The following is a 21,716-nucleotide window of genomic DNA, read 5'->3' as shown; positions in this document are numbered from 1 at the left end:
CCATCTCTGCGAAGAATAGTGAAACTAATGCACGACCAGTTTCAGCGCTTCTCTAAGAGATGGCGCTAGTAGTTCTTCAGTTCCCCGTTAACAAATGTGATCCTTAAATTCCTACCTTATCTACAGCCCTAATCCTGCTTAACTATATTGCGAAAATAAAATAAAATAAGTTTGGAATAATTAGCAGGATCCGTATTTAAAGAGAAATAGGGGAAACGGTAGCCAGAGGATGCAAGTTAATTTACTCACTTCGTTCAGTTTCATTGGCTACTCACGACGAGCGCTAGTGGACGATTAATAAAACCGGAACCCGCACGTTCCACGAGTGACTTGCGTTCCATCAGCGGAGTAGCACTCTTCGCCTCTGACCACACATGTTACCCGTGACGACAGTGCACGCACTTTAGCCATGGACAAGAATTTGCAAAGGTCTTTGGAACTGCTGAGAGAAAACGAGGAACAGGTGCGAAACGACGCGGAGGGCGCATTGTTAACCGTTTGCCAGAACATCCTGTCGCACCCAAATGACGAGCAATATCGGGAGGTGAGGCTGAAGGACCCTCTGGTCATCGACAAACTGGTCCCAGCCAGCGGAGCCATCGAGTGCCTGTTCGACGTTGGCTTCATCGAGGTAATTACGCATAACGATACGTCGAAGCGAGCTTGATGAATTTTTAGGCAAAATTACACGATTCCCCGTTCGATAGGGCACTGACTGTCTCTCCCTACCGTCGGCAGCGCCACTTGCGAAATTGCAGACCCTACAGAAGGAGCTTAGCAAGAGCAACTCCCCAAGAGGACCTATTACGAATCTGGAGTTGTACAATCTGCTGCCACCATTGGTGACCAACAAGGAGAAACAGTTTTTCAGTTCCATCCTGTTCAACTATCAGAATGTTCAGCATTACGAGAATGCCAGCCTTCAAGAGAAGGCCAGAAAAGTGATACCGATCGCAGACCTTGAAATTGCCACTATGACAAGACTCAGGCAGCTGCATAAGTAATTGTCGAATAAGTTATGCATAGATAGGCTTTGGATTTTGTTGCTCATGGGATTCGTGTTTGCAGGCACGTTAAGTTGAATCCGAGCTTCACCGAAGAAGACATAGACGATGCCAAAGACTTGTACCTAATGGAACTGTTGCATTGGTTCAAGGGTAAATTCTTCACCTGGGTAGATAACCCAAAGTGCACCGGCTGTTTCTCAGAATGTAAATACCAGGAAGTAGTACGTTCTGAGAATCCCAAATGTTCACGAATAGAGATATACAAGTAATTGGTTAAACTTTAATTCAAAATGCAAGATTGACACTAGAAAGACTAGAGAAATTCGCTCTCGCTCGGCGTTCGTTACTCTTTCTAGGATTAATTGTTGCGCAGTAACGAGGCGTGGGACAATTAGGCGCGGTTAATCGATGAATATCATTTTTTTAGGTGCACTAAATGCGCGACGCGCGTAAAGTTCCCCCGTTATTCCGATCCGGAACCGTTGTTGATCCTAAGACGCGGACGATGCGGCGAATGGGCCAACGTGTTCACGCTTTTCTGTCGAACCCTAGGATACGACGCGAGATATGTGCGTGACGAAACCGATCACATATGGACAGAGGTGTGTAATGGTCACTGCCCTTACATAAATGGAAAATATGAGCAAAGGTACTCGTTAAATCATTGCAGTATAGAAATTGTTCTGACGAGACTACTACTTCGTGCGTCTTGAGAAACGACACGTGGTGGACGTTGGAACTAATTGAATGATCGGCATTGTATTGGTCAATCAGGTATGGTCCATACACAAGAAACGATGGATTCACCTAGACCCGTGCGAGGACGTCATGGACCGGCCGCTGATGTACGAGAAAGGATGGAAAAAGAAACTGTCCTATATCATAGCTTTCTCGAAGGACGAAGTGCAAGATGTCACTTGGCGGTACACGCGCGATCTACAGGGCGTGATGCAGAGAAGAAACATTTGCTCGGAGACGAAACTATTGAAATTCATTGAGTCGTTGAATAGACACCGTCAGTATTCTCCAAACTATAGCGCATCTCGCAGACGATACGTGACGAAGCGAAGACTTTTAGAGCTGGTCGAGTTGATACACGTGCCCAACAAACAGGGCTCTGAGGATGACGAGAATTACCAGGGACGGTGCACTGGTTCTTACGAATGGAGATTAGCAAGAGGAGAAATTGCTGAGGTATCGAAACGGGATCGTGGAATTCGTTCGACAAATTTTTACTGTTTTGAAAGTAATATCCTTGATTAAACATTCCAGACGAATGCGAACTACATTTGGGATATCGCCAAGCACGGGAACACCTTTCATTTTCAATACTCCATCGTTAAAGACGTGTACAAGGTAACAAACGACGATGGTAAAGTATTGATGGATATAACCGGTTGGCAAAACGGAGTGAACCAAGTGCAAGGTGGGGTATTTCGTAAAGTAGAGTACGACTGGCAGGTGGCCTACTTAAGTCGTTCACCAGGGGCCACTTCCGGTAAAGTAAAATGGTGTTTCGCGGTGACGAACCCGAATTTACACGTGAAAACGTTCCATTTGCGAGCTATCGTTTATATATTTCAAAAGGCCAACGTGTCGTGGGAGTTAGAAGCGTTTTACGATAGTGCAAATCAAAATAAACCCCTGGTTTTATCTATTGACGATTGTTCCAATTATCGTACGGACCAATTGAAAGGGTCCACGAAGTTGATTCTTACCGCGACCGTTTCCGGCGGCCAAGACGATTGCGCGTGGCAGCACGCGCAGCTCTTCCGGCAAAGCTTAGAGATCGAGAACGATCGACCTTTTTTGATAGACATCCAATTGGAGAATCGGTAATTTCAGACTTAGATTCGATACCAGGATCACTATTGATTTGTCTAATTTTACTTATTTATTATTAGCTCTATGTTACCCGAAAAAAAGGGAGAAGATAAAAAGAAGTTGGCAATGTTGGGTGTACGAGTAAAAAGAGATTGAAGTATAATGGTCGACGATTAATTTTGAATTAAATTACTGTAAAACTGAATGTTTGAACTTATTGAGAGAACCAGAAGAATGAATTACAGAATTAAGTACACGTGATGCAAATCTTAGGAATTTATATTGTTCTTTTTTGTTTGCAACAAAAGACTATATGAATTTAATTTGATAGCATCGTACTTCGTGATTCCTTTGTCATATTGATATGTACAGATATTTTAATAATGTTATTATTAATGGCAATAAATATAATTTCTCTAAAACGAACATATCGAGATTGAACGTATCATTTTACGGTGAATCGAATAAAAACATTCCACGTTTATAGTTTTCTTCCCTCTAAGGCAGAGACGCAGACTTTCGTGCATTTAGCTCGTAATCCTGTACGATAGTTAATTAATAAATAAATTCCCGAGATTTTCATTGAGAAATTTTTATATGGTAGAATGATAAGATTGAATTGTTGAACTTATGTTGCGAATAAAGTCGAATCCCTACGATTTTACAAGTTCGAACATTTTTTTTTTATTTCATATACAAAATAAGCGAGTGTCTTCGATGGCACTTTTTGGAGACATTCGTATTCGATGGTTTCTACGCAGTGTTTCATTGATCACTGCACAAGCCTGGATAAAGTCTCAACAGTATTTATATCCGTATATATCGTTCACCTTCTTCCGTTTAGTTTTTAGTGTATATTGAATTTCATATATAAAAACAGTATCTACATTACTGTCGTATTATCACGATCGCTTATACGTGCTCCAAAAGTATTAATTTTGTACTACTACGATTACTATTTATTTTCTTTTTTTTTTCTCTTTTTCAATTCTTTTATTATATTCATAGTAATAAGGTGGTGTGTTTTATTCAATTTGCGATTAGGAGTTGCAAAATGCTGATGCAAACTAATCATATGTTTGCGACAATTGTTTATCGATTTAATTTCAATAGCGCACGGTTATGAATGAAATAGTACGAGAAGAATTAAGAAATAAGAATTATAAACAACTTTACGTAACGAATGAGTCGATGAGACTAACTGTACCAGTTTTCGATAAAGAAATTATCATTACAAGGATAAGAGTTATGAGAATAGGTGTTAAGTACATTATGAATCGTTACGTTTAGATTCACTTTGCTCAGCGTTAAAAGAATATTTTATGCGAATCTCTCCATCGCGTTTTTAAATTTCTATCAAAAATTCCTCTCGTTAAAGTGATCTATGATTTTTAATACTGGTCGAAAGCGAGAAAGACAAGCTGTTCAAATATCCTCGTTTACTACTGTGAAAAAAGAAAGCGAAACATAAATGTAGGAACCTAGAACATATTCTAATACGTGTATCCGCGACTGTTCTCTGCCCTGTGAACTCGCGTGAAACGTGTATTTGTGCAGAGAAATGCACACAAAGGGAACGCGAAATACCTATATCACAAAACGTGTAACAACATTATCGAAACGCATGATTCGAACCAGAGTACTGAGTGCAACGAGTGCTAGATATATATTTCTTTACGATGCATTACTTTTTTTTTCTGTTTCTGCTGAACTAATCTCTGTCTATCGCGCGATATACATAACTTCAATGCTGTAATTGAAATCATAATTTCAGCTCAAAGTCAGTTATTTACATATATATCTTCTAGCTTATATATATATACACGTATATATATATATATCCCAGCACCAATGAAGCCCTTAATATCGTCGTGGTCTTATGCGCCGCATAATTAATACATTTCGTACATACAAAAAATATTCAATTATCTACATCGTCGCAGGACATTCATTATTGTTTAAGTAATGAGTCAGCCGTCCTGATCTGCTTTCCAGGACGGCTGACTCATTACTTAAACAATAATGGACATTCGTTACTGTTTAGGACTGATCCAGCCATCTAAATAATGTTACTGGAAAATGACGTATAAAATAACAGATAGGCACTGGTATTCTGTGACCTCACTTGGTTCACCGTCACTTCCGTCACTGTCTGGTCATCGTATTTATACCATCTGAAAGAAACAACACATTCGAATGCTATTGTTATTAACACCTGCTTCTGTTTCTTATGTTATCCACGTAGAAAGCTCCTGCAGATTAACACTGATGAACAATTAACGGTAGAGCAGTTGAAACTAAACTGAAGCAACTAAAATTTAAGAGAACGAGTAAGATCGAGTAGGTAGAGATATTAAATTAATCAGGGCACTTGGACCCCATCATACTACGCTGAAGTTTACTGTGCAATAATTTTTTTTTATATTGAGGAAGAATTTAAAAAGAGGTGTTGCTAATGGAAAAAGAAAATTGGTAATAAAATATATAGAGAGAAACTACTTACTTGTTTTGAGCAGCATTCTTACAAAAGGCTGTGTAGTGGCCACCCTCCATGGTTCCATAGTGATTCGACATCGCGTACAAACTGTAACTGTAACCGCGCATATTTGAGATCGTCGCGCTATTACTGTCCGTAACCAAGTACGGTTTCAAATTGAAATCCGCGAGGGGGAAATCGACAGCGGTGTTCCTCTTCTCAAGCCATCCGCCGCTCTCAGCGAAACGGTTCAAGTGTATTACTATAATTGGCGCTAATTTAACGAAGTCGAATTTCTTCGTCGCGTCACGGGGTGTCTGACACTTTGGACACTTCCAGCCCAACACTTTCTGGCCACTTACGAACTTCAATATGCAATCCTGCGAGTACAAATAGGCGATATTAATATTCAGCGCCGTACGGACAGTCTAAGATTAATAACACTGTAACCAGGGCGAAATTGACGCAGATAAGTTAGAATTGTCTTAAGGCAAACCTTGTTCCATACTATGCGATAGAGCTTACGTTCAGTGTACATCGATTGGAGTCTGGCAACGACATCGTAAGGCTGTTGAACGTTTCGTAAGTGGTGCTGCTTTGCTTGCAGAAGCTACAGGTGATCGTGGACCTTAACTGTCCGAAGAATAAATCGGATATTATGGATCGTTGAGATCCCATTGCTTTGTCCCAGGCTTTCTCAGCGACTGTCATTTCCAAGGGCACTTTACAATTCTGTAAGTACGAAAAAAATGAATGTCTATCTATAAACACGAACAGGTGAATTTGAATCAAGCTTGAGCCGACAAACTCATTGGGAACCAGTTAAGACGTTACCTTCTTTAGATCATTATGCATCCAGTCTAAAAGAAACGTGAGAAATTCGTGAGAGTCCTGTTGCTCGTAACTTTCGAATTGTAGTTTGTATTGTCCCACTGCGATCTAACAATCGGTTTAAAGAAGCATTAACAAATCGAAGGATAAAAAGCGACAAAAGAATTCCTTATACAGGGTGGTAGTAAAGTAACGTCGCACCTTAAGATCGTGAGGCGATATACTTTTGTATTGACCTCTCCAAAGCGCTTTAATCACTTGAGCCACCTCTTCTACGACCTGACCTTGCGTAGTATTATCGTTATTTGTATTCAGGTCGTCCGCGTACAAATTGTCCATAAAGTACTTAGCTAAATGCGTGGTGTTGCTTAAGCACTGTATAATACTGTTCATGTAACACGAGTTGCCCAAGTTCTTTAACCCCGTGATACCCGGATGCTGCAACACAATAATACAAAACTCACTCTACAGGGCACGCTAATAAACCTGCGTTCCACTTTGCATACACACTTTCGTCGCTCTATTCACCAATTACCTTTTTAAAGTAATAAACATTGAAATTCGGCACAAACTTTCTAGACAAATTTACCATGTTTCGTCGATACCTTATTTAATTACATATAGATCACATTTTCCTCTAACGTGCTTCGTGAACGAACGGCTAATCATAATTAACACGATGAATTCGCCGCGCCACAATTAAGCACAATCCTGCTGATCGATGCATACGCGAATCTGACACCACGATTCGCGCGATGTGTTGCGTTTCAGTTCAGTGTTCCACGAGCAAACATCACCAGACAGTAATTTGGTGGTGACAGTCAAACAGGTACTAATGTGAACCGCCTATGAGTTACTGCGAAACGTTATTCGGAGTAAATTGGATTCGGAAGCCGTACAGTTGGAAAATGTTTGTCTCACATGAACGTTCGCCACGCGGGACCGGGAAATCACGCGACTTCATTTTGTTGCAATTGAAGAGCTTGCAATTGTATATATATCTTTTTTCTAACACTTGATGTACGTATCGAAATGATTTTTAATATATATAAAATGGTGTTTAATTAAATTAATAGTTTATCGATACTTACGACACTTCCATGGACAGGTGTCATTCTTTCTTCGCGATTAGCCCAACTTAGATGGGACAATTTATTGTCTCCGTAGGTTCCATTTTGATTGATCGGTGAGATCTGCGGTTTCGAACTTCTGTCCACTTGCGGCGCTTTGCGATCCTTCAACTGAATGATTTGTATGGTTTTTAAACAAAGTTTTTCCCCAGAAAGACCCAGCGACCCTCGCGCGAGAGAATCTTTTTTAAATTACCTGCAGCAAATTTGGACTAGAGTACGAACGCTCCAGATTGCCCATCGAAGAATTGTTATCTACTTTCAGCGGTTCTTTGTGTATGTCATCCTCCACCTCTTTCGTCGACAATTCCTTGTAATTATTTTTCATCGATTTTCTATTCATAAAAATTGTTTAAATGTAGTAAAAGTAATGTAACAGAACCATATCTACACACTTACTCTCGCAACTTTTGTCGATCAGCAGAAGTATCTTTCATTCGTCGTTTCAACAATGCAAGCGTAAATTCAAGACCTCCTTTCTCGTTCTCTTCAGCAGCGTTGAACTTAATCGATTCCGTTCTTGAGAAATATTTAGTGAGTTCATCTTCGAGCTTCTTATACTCTTTTTGCTATGAAAAGAAGGATTAATATAACTTTTACTATGCACTTGCGTTTTCTCAACCTGACCTATCTTTAATTAAGAACAAATAAAAAGTTTTGAAAAAAATTCAGATACAAATGAACCTGTATGTATTCCAAGGAGCAAACTATCAATTACCGTTTCTTCCAATTTCAAGCTTAACATCTTCACATTACTACGAATGTACTCCTCTTCATTTGAAGCCTTGTGTTTAGTCCCGTTGTATTGCATGAATAACGTGCGTTCCTGTTCCAAGATCTCTTGCTCCATCTCCTGTTTACTCTTCGCCAGCTCGTTTAACTGTTTCATCAACTTCAAAACTACCTTCGACTCGGAAGCAGACGCATCTAACGAGATCGGTTTGTTACTTCTATCCACAGTCGGTCTCGAGGGCACGTCGTTCCTCTTTATGATATTCGACACCCTCTTTTGTTGAAGTATCGACGAGTTATCGTCGAATTGTCGTGCCCTCATGTTATTCCTCGAGACTTTTCCCACGTCGATTGAGTTATTCATGAAATTGTTGGGTTGCATGGAAATGTTATTACTTATTTCCGTGTCCAACTCTTTGTACCACGTCTTATCGTCCGTGATATTAATTTTTGACGCGATTTCATTTTTATTCAGAAGCTTCAAGTTGTTCACCCTATTCTCGCGGGACTTTACAGCATTCTCCTCCTCGTCCAAGTGTATCCATTCTGGGTACTCTATGTTATCTAATATCTCGTTTGGGGCGTTGTTCAAATTAGGCTCGGCAATATTAGGGTTCGTCGTAAATGCTGGATAACGAGCTATCCATTCGGCGTAACCACCGTCGAGGATCGCGATTCTTTTGTACTTTATACCCGGATCCCAATCTTCGAAAATCTTCCTTAATACGTTCAGATGATTGTCGGGCGTTAACGTTTTGCTCGATGTGTCCCAATCAATTAGAATTACTACGTCTACGTATTGCACCGATCTATGCCTGAACAGGTCTAAAGAGTGTTTATCTTTGCGAAGATGTTTGTCGAAATGCGATGTCAAAGCTCTAAAAAAAAAAGAAGGAAAATGAAATCTAGTTACTCGGACTAATTGAAGAACACAGAAAATAGAGTCGCTTGCGTAACGGAAGATTTCACTTACCCGGGCTTTATCCTACTATTTGGAATGTTAATGACTTTATCAGATAATATTCTTGAAGCATCAAATTGTACCTTGGGCCTGATATCAATAATCAAATATCTACCATCGTCTTTCTGTATCAGTTGAAATACTTGATCGCAATTTATAATTTCCTCGTTATCACTGACCAGTGGATCCCTCGTTGGTGTCTCAGGCAGTTTCAGGGCACCGTCAACAGGAGACATAATAGAGTCTGTTTCTGTTTCAATATCTACATCCATTTTCTCTGTACTATTACCCTTTCCCAATGTCTTTGCCTTCATATGCTGCTTGTACCGTGTATCTAATTTCGGATTTAACTCTGCGAGTACTTTTTTTACTTCATTGATCTACAAAAAAGAGGTTTACAATAGTTCAGTCCTTTATATCGATGCGGATATTGTGGATGTAACAAACAAATAAAACTACTCGACTTCTTACCTGATTTACACGCATATTCGTTAACGAAAATGCCTTATCGCCTTTATATTCCTGCGTACTTCTCAGCCATTCGATGCAATTTAACCACCTCCTCAGCATAATGTATTGATACTCCTCGTCGCCTCGTATTTTGGCGTTCTCAGCCAGATTAAACATTTCTGGGAGCCTCTTATAAATATCCGACGGCCTTTTCCCTTTATAATTGATTCTGGCCATTTGTAACAGGTCTTTCACACTGTTGTACCGCAATGGTGTTTTCTCAGACATTTTAACCAAATTTGTAGCGTCCCTCTAAGAAGAGATCTTCAATCCGATCTGTACACTGCACAACGAATATCGTTTCACGTTACATTTCATAGTATTCCACAAGAAATAAAGAGTATTACCGATGAAAGTGAAACGTTTCGCGAGAAATCGACTATTTTACAGCATAAATATCGTTTCGAAACCAGTACTTACCGCCTCGACGAGAAACCTTCTACGTGGTTAGCGATTTAATTCGAAGATATGCATTTCTGCCAAACAGACATAATTGGCAGAGATATCGCTAATGTAATTGAGTTTGGTTACCCATACACTTTCACGAGTCTGTTGATAGGTTAGCTACGTCGTTGCCTCTTACGACGGTGGCGAGAAAACGGGGCGACCTGACATTTTCGTTTACCAATAGAAATGTCGAAATCGTGCGAACACTTTGGCTGTGAAGAAAATTTTCTGCCTAAAACACGACACGCTACCGCTTTCCTACATCCTAATAACGTGACGTTTACGTAGTGGTGGACTGTCGCTATCGATAGCGATTCGATAGTTCTCGACATCGAGAATTATCGATAATTTAAAATATCCAAATCGTACTTAAACAAGTAAGCTTCGATGGAGACGTTCTATTTAATCAATGCACGAATCTAATATTATCGATAAATATTATATTTAATATTCTTGAAAATTTCATTTTCATTTTCTATAAGTATATTACACCAACTTTAGTCTCTGATGGTAAACGTTGAAACTGTAAAATCATCTCACAGGTTGGTAATGCAGATTAGCTGTGCTGGTTCAGATCTTTGTTTCTAAATGTCGCCAGTAGTTCTAAACTACTGTTTTATTCAATTTTGATTTCATCAATTCTGTTTCAGATAAAATACGGATATATATTATGTTTTATGTTAACATAATGGTTATAAAAATGTAAAGATATACGCTGCATATTATTTTTGTATCTTGAGTCTATGGTACGTAGTGATTAATTTAAAAAAAAATAATTCATACTTAATTAAGAGTCCAGCTATCTGTAGTCTGTAAATATATTCTTCGTTTTCACGTTTCGCATGGAAATTCATTCTCTCGCGGCGCTTCCCTATCTTTCCTTTCATGCGACTACGTAATTGTTCACGAAATGCTTATTGCATATTTCATAGTGTGTATCGCATACGATAACACACGGGTAACAATAAGAGAAACGAAAATATAACAGACGTTCTTCTACCATTTTACATTTAATTCCGAGTAAAACAATTGACATACCGTTCTCTTTTGCAGAAAATATTTACTCCATTTAAACCAGCTGGTAAAAAATTCTCTCAACATAACGCATCATTAAATACATCATTAAACTACTAATCTAACAGCCTTACCAAAGAGTAACTTAATTATTTGCTGAAAACCAAGTGAATTTCAAATTTAAATCTCTTCTTCCGCTGAATATCTACTAACTTTTCTCTAAATGAAAGAAAAGCATGCGCAATAAAAGGTCTGCTTTAAAAAGTATACAACATCTAACCCATAACACTAAAATGTACAGGATTAACAAAGCAATCGAAACTACTAACGCACCACGAGCGCAATTAACGCGCATCAGCCGGCACGATTACTAGCGTAATTAATAACAACATCGGTGGATGCGATGAGAATTAGTTATCGGTGAATCGACAAGCTTTTATCGTTCGCTGTAAAGCGTCTGTAACGGTCCCGTGGCGTTCCCAAACGAGTATGGTATTGATCTCGGCGTCGGGTTCGTGGAAATATTCAAAATACGCGTGTACACGTCTCGCGATCGATTGATTTTCAATGAGAATCGGCCAGTGACAAATCGCGCGGAGTTTGTCCATTGCGGGTGCGAGACAAATCGACGGTGCCCGGTAGCCTCTCGAGGGTGGACCCTCTTAGCTGCACCCTGCTGGCTGACAAACTGGTCAAAGCCCTCTTACAACCCTCTCGGCTGCCAAATTATCGGACTCCTGTGGACAGCGAGCCCATTTATACTGTCCACCAGCTAAGACGTACTACGGACGGGGATAAGGACGGCCCTACACGTCTAGCCGATCGGTAAATCGACCGTCGAAACGATACATTTATTGGCGGGACTTTAAACTGACGGCTGGAAGGGTTTCAGGCCACTTCCGTCGCGGCTGCCATTCATCTTACCACGCGTATCCTGGGTGAACGATGTTAATCTACATTTCTTTTCGGATTCGATTCGAATATTAAAATTACTGACAATATTATTCATATTAAATTGGAGCGATATTAAATGTACACTTGTTTTCTACAGGTTTTTTCCAATAATGTCCTATATAGGAATAGGTATTGTGCGAAATTAGGTCTGATAAATGTGTGGAGAGTGAGATGAACTTTGTTCGAGGAATTAGGGAATTTTTTTGATAGTTTTTCCTCGCAAGGATTTCAGTTTTTGAGGGTACAGGCGCCTAGTTGATGACGCGGACCTTTTTTCAACAACGTCTTATTAGGAATGGGTATCGTGCGAAATTAATTTTAATAAGTGTGTGGAGAGTGAGATGAACTTTGTTCGAGGAATTAAGGAATTTTTTTTATGGTTTTTCCTCGCCAGGGAAAGGATACTCGCGAGGATTTCAGTTTTTGGGGGTACAGGCGCCTAGTTAATGACGCGGACCGGTACAGGGCAGCGTACGAGACGAGAATAATGAGATACGTAATTCCGGGGCCGTGTTACGATGTTATAAAGTATATCGTGAAACGACTTTGCGATCAAAATGTAGTTAAGGAGCGTACCCGTTTCGAGATTGCTAAACGCTTTCATAAAGGTGAAACCGATCCTTGTGAATCAACGAGACAAACTCTCCCACCCTGAAAACGAATTATTCTTCCACATTAACTAAACAACCACAGAAAAGAAAAAAAACTGTTCAAAGATCCCCAAAAAGATACATCAATATCAAAAAACATAAAGAATCTTCCTGATGGTCCAAAATACTTACAACTCCATTATAACCGAGCCAAATAAACGAACGACTAGTTAAAAGTGGAAAAAACGAGTTGACATCCAAGGTGAGAGAAGAAAAACTGTGGCCAAACGAAACGAGGTGTACGAGACTCGTGTCGTTTGGTAAGAATGATCGTTCTTACGCGTGGATCAGAACAGCGTTACTCGAAGGAAGAAGGTAAAGAGATCGGAGGGCTTAAGCCGGCAACAATATGGCCGAAACGGAATGGAGTGAAACGGCTGGCTGTCGGATGGAGTGAGTACGGTCGACAGTAGTTGGTGGGCTATAATAACGTATAAAGTAATTAAGGACATCGGGCGACAGCCTGGAAAAGGGTAGGGCGACGGGCGGGCAGCGGCGGGGCGAAGGGAAACGGACAGTTTAGGGAATGCGACATTTACATAGTAATTAAATCGCGGGAGCAAGTGGGACCGTTGGGGAAGATACTGGTGCTCGAGCAATTACAGACGCATTAGATTGCGGTAAGCACTTGTTTATGGCCTACCCCGGGCGTCGCTTCACTCGACTACTCGATTCTGTTCACTCGTTCACATCGTAGTTCCACCTTTATACCATCGCCGCCAGACTTTTCCAGCCACTCGTCCCGCTAACCAAGAACGATTAACTTATATCGATCGACGGTTGCCGATCGAGACCGATCCGTCTCGTTTCGCTTCGCTCGTAGCTTAACTCCTTGCAGATATTTCGTTTCTAGTCTTTCATCGACGCATTCAAAGGAAAATTGTGAACATAAGAATAATTTGTATAAGTTTGTTGTGATCTGTGCGATATTATCGTGGACGCGCGAGTCAGTGGGACTTAATGATCGGTTACGCCTCGCTCGTAGCTTAACTCCTTGCAGATATTTCGTTTCTAGTCTTGGATCGACATTCTCAAAGGAAAATTACGAACATAGGAATAATTTGTATAAGTTTGTTGCGATCTGTGCGATATTATCGTGGACGCTACACAGTTGGCAGGACTTAATGATCGGTTACTCGTATCCTCTGCAGGGTTTAATAATTCACGATTTCAATTTTTTAATAGTCTGGATTTAGAGAGAACGCGAATACTGTATTTTTATGTGAAATGTTTGAAAACGAACGAGTCAATTTAGGAACTGGTGGAACCAATGACCATTACTCTCGAGAGGTAAAAACAAGTACACTCTCGAAACAACGGCGACGGATCGCACGTCTCCTGCAATCTACTCGAGGCTCCTCTTTTTTCCCCGATCGGGGCATTGGCGCGCGCGTTTCTTTCCGCGGAAATTTTGTATCCCGGTTTTGAGGCAAACAAAATTGGCGAGGGCGCCGCGCAACGCCCCCGCCGCCCGTACCCGTGTCAATTAACTAATTGGAGAGCGATCGTTTTATAACGGTTCGATCATAAACAAACGGACGGCGACGGGTCTATGGGCGAACCGATGGAAATGAAATTTTACTTAAAAGCGCGAGCGCGAGATGAAATGGCAGCCGGTGTAAGGGTGCGATATTCAATTAGCGCGCGGGCTACGCCGATGACACACGGTTGTCTTCGCGCGACGCTAAACGAACCGGAAAGGACCCTTGGGGATGGCCAGCTGTTAGCATAACACCGAGCAAGTGTCGCTTAAAACGTGCCTGCCTCGGATAACTAAATACTTTTTAACTCGTTAATAACAAATTCCTTCAATTATATTAATTCTATTGTAAGTAATTCTATAGAGCATTGTGTGTGTGTGTGTGTGTGTGTTATATATGTGTAAAGATTAAAATTAGTTTAGCAATATTTCAATCGAGAACAATTTTTCAATCCCAATTTCGACGCTAGTGGAACTAATCTTTCTTTCGACGGAAGTGACTCGCTTTTCAAACAAATATTTCGATCTATTTGCACAAGGGGGAGGGCAGAGGGGTTGTACGCGATCAAAGGCAGGGAGACAAGCTTATTGTTAGTCTATTTCGTGCCCTGCCGGTAGCCGACTCCCTGCTACTTTCCTACCAACGAATCGAACTCAATAAACGGAAACGTGTTAGTCGTTGTAATAATAAAACCGTCCACGAATCCAGTCCTGTAATTCTCTTTTGATAATGCTTTACTTGGGACTATTTTTATTTACCCCTTCAGTTCGAACAAAACGTAAAATAACAACTCTGGACGCTCGAAATAAATCGCATTCCAAAAACTACATACAATTGCAATAAAAAAGAAGAACTTAATAATGGAATTAAATGTCTCCTAGTTAAGGAGCCCCAGTCTGCGCGTCCTAGATGGCTCTAGCGTCGCGAGTCTCGATCTCCGCAGCTTCTCAAGTCCCAAACGCTTCTCGAGAATACTCGAATTACATTCTCGAGCTGTTCTTTCTCCCACACCGAAGGCGAAGGTAAATCCGACCGCGAGATAGCGAAAAGGGGCAGGAATAACAAATGAAACCGATCGGTTTGTCGTTCTCGTCGCATGAATCAAAAGAAATCTTAATCCCCATTCACGGGCAGCGGATCCGATGCACCTAATCTCTCTTCCCAGACGAGTGCACCGCGAACAGAGAGCAAGGTAGAGCCAGAGGATGGTACGAGGCGAAAAGCGATGCGGAGCGCGGGTGAGACGAGGGACGCGACGAGTTCGAGGTTAGCAGAGGCTGCTAAAGGAGCATAAACGGGCCCAGGATGGAGAGAGACGATCCCATTGGACGCGAACGTCGTCGGAAGAGGACAGAAGGCACAGAGGGAATAGGGTAGGGGCAGACACAGAAGCTTGAAGCTAGCTCGAATGACTTTGCAGGCAACAATCGAGGGAGAAAGGTGGACGCATAATGGCCGGAGATCAAGGACCATAATAGACCGTAGGGTATACGCGGCGGGGCACCAACTGACTGACTGACTGACTTATTTGTATTATGGCATTATAGAGGCAACCCTATATATCCGGGGCACAGAATTCAGCCGACACGGCGACGACTAGGCAGGGACGCCCATGCAGTTGACCTGCACCGCCTAATTTGACGCTTTAACCTATTGTCGGCGAGCGCCAGGGCTTTGGAATCGGGGCCCAACTGAAAACGCGTGGTACCTTCTCGCGCGCACGGCCCTCTGTCGTGGAACGTGGACAGGATGCGGAGGACTACGCCGTCACGTTCGAACCGCTTCCTTTTTCACCGTCGATTCGGGGATGAAGCGATCGGAATTATTGTTGGCCGGACCATTCACTGATCCGTTCGATCAATTTGTCGAGTTTTGAAGAAGGTCCCGGCGCGCAGGTACAGTCTATGGTTACACGTTTCGAAGCTTGTTTCTTAGTGGACCGATGGTTGGGTCGTTGGTTATTTAGAACCGATCGAGTAGTTTTTAAAGGAATTCTCAGGCGTTAAGTTAACGCTTGGGCATAAAATCGAGAGTTACACCAGCTCGACCGATTCTTAATCTCTTTTAAACAATTGTGATTAACGAAATTCACCTTAAATTCGAATCGTGCTAATAGAAAGATGAGAAGCGCGCGTACAAGGGGAAGCTATTAAAAATTTCGCAATCAACGATATCGTATCCGAAATTGATAGCAGAAGGGCTGTGCTACGTGAGCTCTGGTTAGAATCCTCGTCAGGCAGAAACGAACGCGGAACGAAGGGAAAAAGGAATTATTAGCCGTATATCTTCGTTCAACCGGGGGAATGTTTCGCGCGTTGGATGCACTTGGAATTGCCTGCCGCGCCGCCTGTGTCATCGGCCATTTTATTACACGTAATAAAAGAATAAATTACGGCTTATCGTTCCATTTAAATGTGAAACAGAAAATCTATATTATCTGCAATGCGTATTATCTCTAATAAACCGATACGGGCCGACGTAAATATTTTCGCAAATTACACTCGCCGCCCCGGGGAAAACGCTTTTCATGATCTGCTTTATCACTTTCGCAACGACGCGCGCGCCGTTTTTAGCCGTTTCCAGAGGAGCCACGGTGCACACGGCTCGTTAAAAATCTGCTAATCCTCGTAGAAATTTCACTTCCAACTAAATCACTCGGAATTAGAACTAAAAATTACCAACAGTATTAACAGCAGCTAGTTTTCAGCCACGTCCGAAGAATGATCAATGAAACGAAGAGAGAAGAGGAGGAAAACGATCGAGAACGAGTTCGAAGGCTGTCGAAAGGATCCTCGAAAGCAGAATCGGATCGCGTTCACGTTCGCACAGCTTTTCGAGAACGAAATCGCCGGGAAATCGATGACGCCACGTAGTTCCCAGAACCGATTTGCGAGATAAAGCGTAGGGCCCGATCGAGGTGTCGTTAATACAGGAGAGATTATACGCATCTGCCGTTCTCGAGCGTGAGTTCTCCGTGAGCGTACGTCCGCGCGAGAGCATTGTGCCCCGCCGTGGAACATCTTGGCGGTTGTTACAAAACCCCTAACAACAATAATGATGTCGATTTTCTGCGCGCACGGCCGGGCCATCCATCATCGACTGGTTATTATTTAAGCCGCGACTTGACGCCATAAATACGTCGTTAGAGCTAAGTCCCCGCGGTGCCCGGGGAACAATGTTGTTTGCGATGACATTGATGCATTGGACCTCATCTTTAGGCCAGCGTTACTTATTGCGCCCGCCACCGGGGATGGTTAGTATCTTGACGGACAATTAGGACGCCTTCTAACCCCGTCGCGTTACGTTTTTTCGCACGAATCTCGCTCGTTTCTGCGTGCGCCACCGCAATGTGGGATCGATTTGGGTTCTTGGTTACCAGAATCTAGAGAAACCTGGGTGAGTGATGGATAAACGAGGGACGAGTCGATTTCAGGCACAAAAAGTGTACGATTCATTCGAAATCTTAAAGGATATGATATAAATTAATTTTGATACGGATTTTCATGTTATCTTCGGTTATGACTCGTTCATTTTAGAAATAGGATATCACAGGACACCTCAGAGTGGTTTCTCGACTTTCGATATAGCAGTCACACGCTAGATTCGATTTTTATCGAAGGAGAAAGTAAGAAAGATGTAAGAATTACAAAAAAATAGGTAGAAATCGAGTTTGAGCCTGACTGGAAATGAAACCAAAGCCTGTAGAAGCCTAGCGGCCGTGGTAGGATCGCGGCGACAACAAATTAGAACCGCGCAAACTGTCAGGATCGATTTTCTGTCCGCAAGATGCGACGTTCATGAAAACGAGCCGGACAAACGATCGTCCGTGGTTGAGCCTCGATTGAAGGATCGTACAAACAATCACAGCGACCCGCGGGAGGGAGAGAGCGCGGCGGGAGGGGTTGGTTTATTAACATTCACGCTAATATAGCAATAAATTCGCGCGAAGTAGCTAGCTGCTGCTGGTTGAGCAGGATCGATACCGCTTTGTGCATCGTTTCCTGTACGGGTCGCTCGATAGTATATTATGCAAATATTTAGCTATTAATGTTTTCTTTATGACACCGGGCAAGTAATTTGTTTCGTAATTAGTATTTAGCGTAAAGAGTTATTCGTTTGGTAATTACGCGCGCCACGGCGTACTTCCGTCGATGCGAATCCAACAGTTTTGCATACAATTTTCATTAGTCCATCGTTGTGCATTAGAGGTTAATGCGATCGGTTAAATATTGGAATTTACACGTGCTAAACTCGCGCGACTCGGTTGGAAAAGTGTCTCCGTGCCGCGTGCCGGATGCACCAACGCTCGGACGCATCCGTTTCCGGGCGTTCTCCGCAATGTTTGCCACTCGACTCGGCCGATCGTTTTGCGTGCACCACCGCGTCTTCTAATTGCCTCTCGTTCCAATAATTACATTAGCAATTATGCGAGGGAATAATGACCGTCGTTCCCTAGCGTTTCTTCGTTCCAGCTCTCGTCTCGATTCTTTTCCACTGTTCATTTAAAATTGAAATTAATTCAGTTTCGAGCTTTTTCTCAGAGAATAAAAGAAGATCGAGATTCTTGCAGATCGACGATGCGTCCGAGAATCGATGGTACTCTAGCGAAATTTATTTCTGATTTCTCGCGAGCTATGCAATGCTGTGTGTATTGGTACCACCGGAAGCTCGAGAGCAACGCATAAAAACCAGCCTCCCTCGCTTGAACGCGAAACCCTCGTGTATCCCACTTAAACTTTCTCCATTTGAACGTTTTCATTCTCGAAGATGCAACCGTAACACGCGCGTATTTTAGCGAGAACGAAGAATCTGCCGGGACGACAACCCCCTCGGACAGCCAGCCGTAACGTTAAGTGAGAGAGAATAACGCGAGCACATTCCAGCACGGTGGATATGAATGTAAAAATAAACGAGAGATCGAGGAGCGAAGTAAACAGGGCGGCGGCGCTGGTGTTTCGCGATAGCCTGGCTGAAATATGCAAATGCCCGCGCGTGTATGTAACACGGGGATAAAGAGGGTTGCCGCGCGCGTGATTCCCGGAAACAATTCAAATCTTCCGCTTCTAGACGGTACCTGGGCTCCCGGATGCGTGATTTACCGTCGTGTTTCAGCTTTTCGACGGGAAAGGAGGACAGCCTTAGCAAGATGCGCAACTTGCTTCAATCGTATCACGGTCGTTTATAAGTTTTCAGCGGCGTGACACTGTTTTCTTCGCTACAATAAGTATTTGGGGACTATGGATACCATAATTGGATTTTATTCTAGTGACAAAACTAAAAAAATTGTCTTCTTTGAACTGTGGAAGCGTCTACTGACAAAATACTGACATTTGTCTCTAGACTCAGAGCACGAATCACGGTCGTTTCAAAGCTTTCAGCGGCGTAACGCTGTTTTCTTCGCTACAATAAGTATTTGGGGGCTACAGATACCATAATTGGGTTTTATCCTAGCGAAACAACTCGAAAAATCGTCTTCTCTGAACTACAGAAGAGTCTACTGACATTCGTTTCTAGACTAAGAGCACGAATTTCCATCAGAGTAAAAATATCTAGCAACGAAGCGTGATGCGCGTCACTGGAAATGTCTGACGACAAAATATGATACGTGTTATTAGAAACTTCTGGTGACAAAATGTGATGCACGACAGCGGGAACTTCTGGCGACAAAATACGATTCGAATCAGAAGTTACGCCGCGCATCTAACGATAAAGTACCAGTATCCCCGGCTATGTGAATCCAATTACAACTCGACCATTTTACTCCGCGAGCTTCCAGCGGCAGGATTCTTTCCTGTTTCCATCGACGGAGAGAAAAAACAGCGGACGTATCGGTGACAAATGGGAGCCGATCGTCCAACGCCTGAGATCCGTCGGACGAGACGTCAGGTGACAAACGATAGACGCATGCAAAGCGAGTGGAAAAGCAGACTTTGAGTAGCGTAAACGTCGCCACCGGGCAGCGGAGGATGTGTCCCCGTGTGAATGGACCGACATAATGTTCGAGCCTCTCTCACTCTCTCTCCTGGTCACGCTTCGTCTCTCTCTTACACTCTAACCATGAACGAAATGACTGATAGACCGAAAAAGGACAGCGACTTAAGCCTGTTTGTCGGCCCTCACGAATCAGGAGCAGCTGTGCCATTGCTGCCGTGGCCCTTTATGGGGGCACCCCCCAACAATGGCCCTGTCGTATTTGGACAGTATTAGCGTTAAATTTGCTCAATGAAATAGTTTCACAGGGCCTGTCTGAACGGACGTGTAACGCCACGAACTGCTCGACTGGTCCAGTAAAAGTCGAATCCTCGACTTTTCCAAATCCTCTCGAGTCAACTGGTGCCGACCGTCCAATGCATCGGTGTGCTTTGGTCGCACCTCGACAAGTCACATCGCTCCAAATCTCTTTGAGAACCTTTATCCGACTTGTATCAGCGATCAACTTTGTAATCAATGCTGCACAGAAGTTACTAGCAATTTTTAATATTTAAAGTAGAGCAATAGGGTTACTTATGGAGACTTTAAGTAATTCTCTAAAACTCTTGCGTCTCTTGGGACACGCGGTGATACGAAACGTTTGACCGATGGTCTGTACATTTATATGGTACACTTGCATGGTCGTTTGATCGCGAGGTTAGCCCACGATGGCGGTGAACTTTTGGTCCTCGGAGACGTTATTAATCATCCATTCAAGCTCCCTCTATTTCCGGCTTAACCCGGGTCCACAGAATAGCAGGTAGCCGCGCGGACGCTTGGTAATTATAATTAGCCTATTATCCGGGGGACTGGAATTTTGTTTCTTTCTTTGGACGGGGGCCTAGCCGGGCCCCTTTTGTTGGCCCGCGCGAAGGTGGTTTAGGCCGAGTTTGGAGGCCCCCGTTCAACGGCTCGACTAACTTCGTTTCTCGCCTTCGAGGGCGGCGACCATGATAATGATAATGATGATGGCGACGGCGATGATGGTGAAGATTTGCTCGAATGGATGATGGTGTCCTTTGGGCGAGGCTGGGACGAACGAGTGTTGGATGAGTTAGTGGTAACAGTAATCGCTGGGATGGGAGACTTTTACAATGGAGAGGCTCTCTTTTCAGAAAGGTCGCTCTAACGCGTCCAGCTAATCTCCGGCATGAATATCGAATAGAAATTCCATCGACGAGACGGAATCTCGTAAACAGCGATCGAAACGGTCCCTATTTAATATTCGACTCTTAATTGATATTTATGCCCGATTTTCGCGATTGTAAATGGCCCCGATCGGGCCACGACTCTACTTAGGAAGATTAAAACAGAAGAATCGAGTCGTTCCAGGGTGCGGAGGGAGGCGGGTTTAATGGTACCATCCCGAAAGAGGCAACGACGCGGAACGAAACCGATGACGACTGCGGGGCTCGATAACACGATGATCCTTCCGGGACGATATTAATGAAAGTCTATCCAATCGCGACCTAATACGAAAATCGATAGTCACGAGGGTTTTCTATTTTCTTCGAGGATATCACGAACTCCGGATGGTCCACAGCTTCCTTCGACCGGAAATTTAAAGAGCAACGGGACTCAATTCAAACAATATAACACAAAATTTCCAATTAAAATTACAAGTAGAGAGAAAAACAATTCGTGGACCTGAAAAATCATCTCAGTTTCGACAAATAGATACTTTCATTAGTACAGACTAACCATAGACCCAGGAGGAACCCAGTCAACC

At 42.7% G+C, this 21,716-nt stretch overlaps 2 protein-coding genes across 2 annotated transcripts; one reads left to right on the top strand and one right to left on the bottom strand.

Annotated features, from left to right (window-relative positions):
- The first annotated feature begins 269 nt into the window (after positions 1 to 269).
- Positions 270 to 2,931, top strand: Pngl (N-glycanase Pngl). Its single transcript, XM_076905529.1, has 6 exons — positions 270 to 631; positions 708 to 1,000; positions 1,069 to 1,272; positions 1,435 to 1,609; positions 1,782 to 2,201; positions 2,280 to 2,931. The coding sequence occupies exons 1-6, from the start codon at positions 410 to 412 to the stop codon at positions 2,844 to 2,846; spliced, it is 1,881 nt and encodes a 626-aa protein (XP_076761644.1). The 5' UTR covers positions 270 to 409; the 3' UTR covers positions 2,847 to 2,931.
- Positions 2,932 to 4,471: 1,540 nt separating this feature from the next.
- On the bottom strand, positions 4,472 to 9,754 carry LOC143429707 (uncharacterized). The gene is made up of 11 exons (XM_076905437.1): positions 9,433 to 9,754; positions 8,974 to 9,341; positions 7,987 to 8,878; positions 7,668 to 7,837; positions 7,465 to 7,603; positions 7,230 to 7,379; positions 6,340 to 6,576; positions 6,142 to 6,246; positions 5,833 to 6,039; positions 5,335 to 5,687; positions 4,472 to 5,005 (listed from the first exon to the last, which is right to left on the bottom strand). Exons 1-11 carry the CDS (start codon positions 9,697 to 9,699, stop codon positions 4,891 to 4,893), a joined length of 3,003 nt encoding a protein of 1,000 aa, XP_076761552.1. The 5' UTR covers positions 9,700 to 9,754; the 3' UTR covers positions 4,472 to 4,890.
- Positions 9,755 to 21,716: the final 11,962 nt, after the last annotated feature.

This window comes from Xylocopa sonorina, chromosome 12 (genome assembly GCF_050948175.1).
Source record: "Xylocopa sonorina isolate GNS202 chromosome 12, iyXylSono1_principal, whole genome shotgun sequence".
NCBI lineage: Eukaryota > Metazoa > Arthropoda > Insecta > Hymenoptera > Apidae > Xylocopa > Xylocopa sonorina.
The sequence above is the reverse complement of the archived record's forward strand: the minus strand, read 5'-3'. Positions and strand labels throughout refer to the sequence as shown.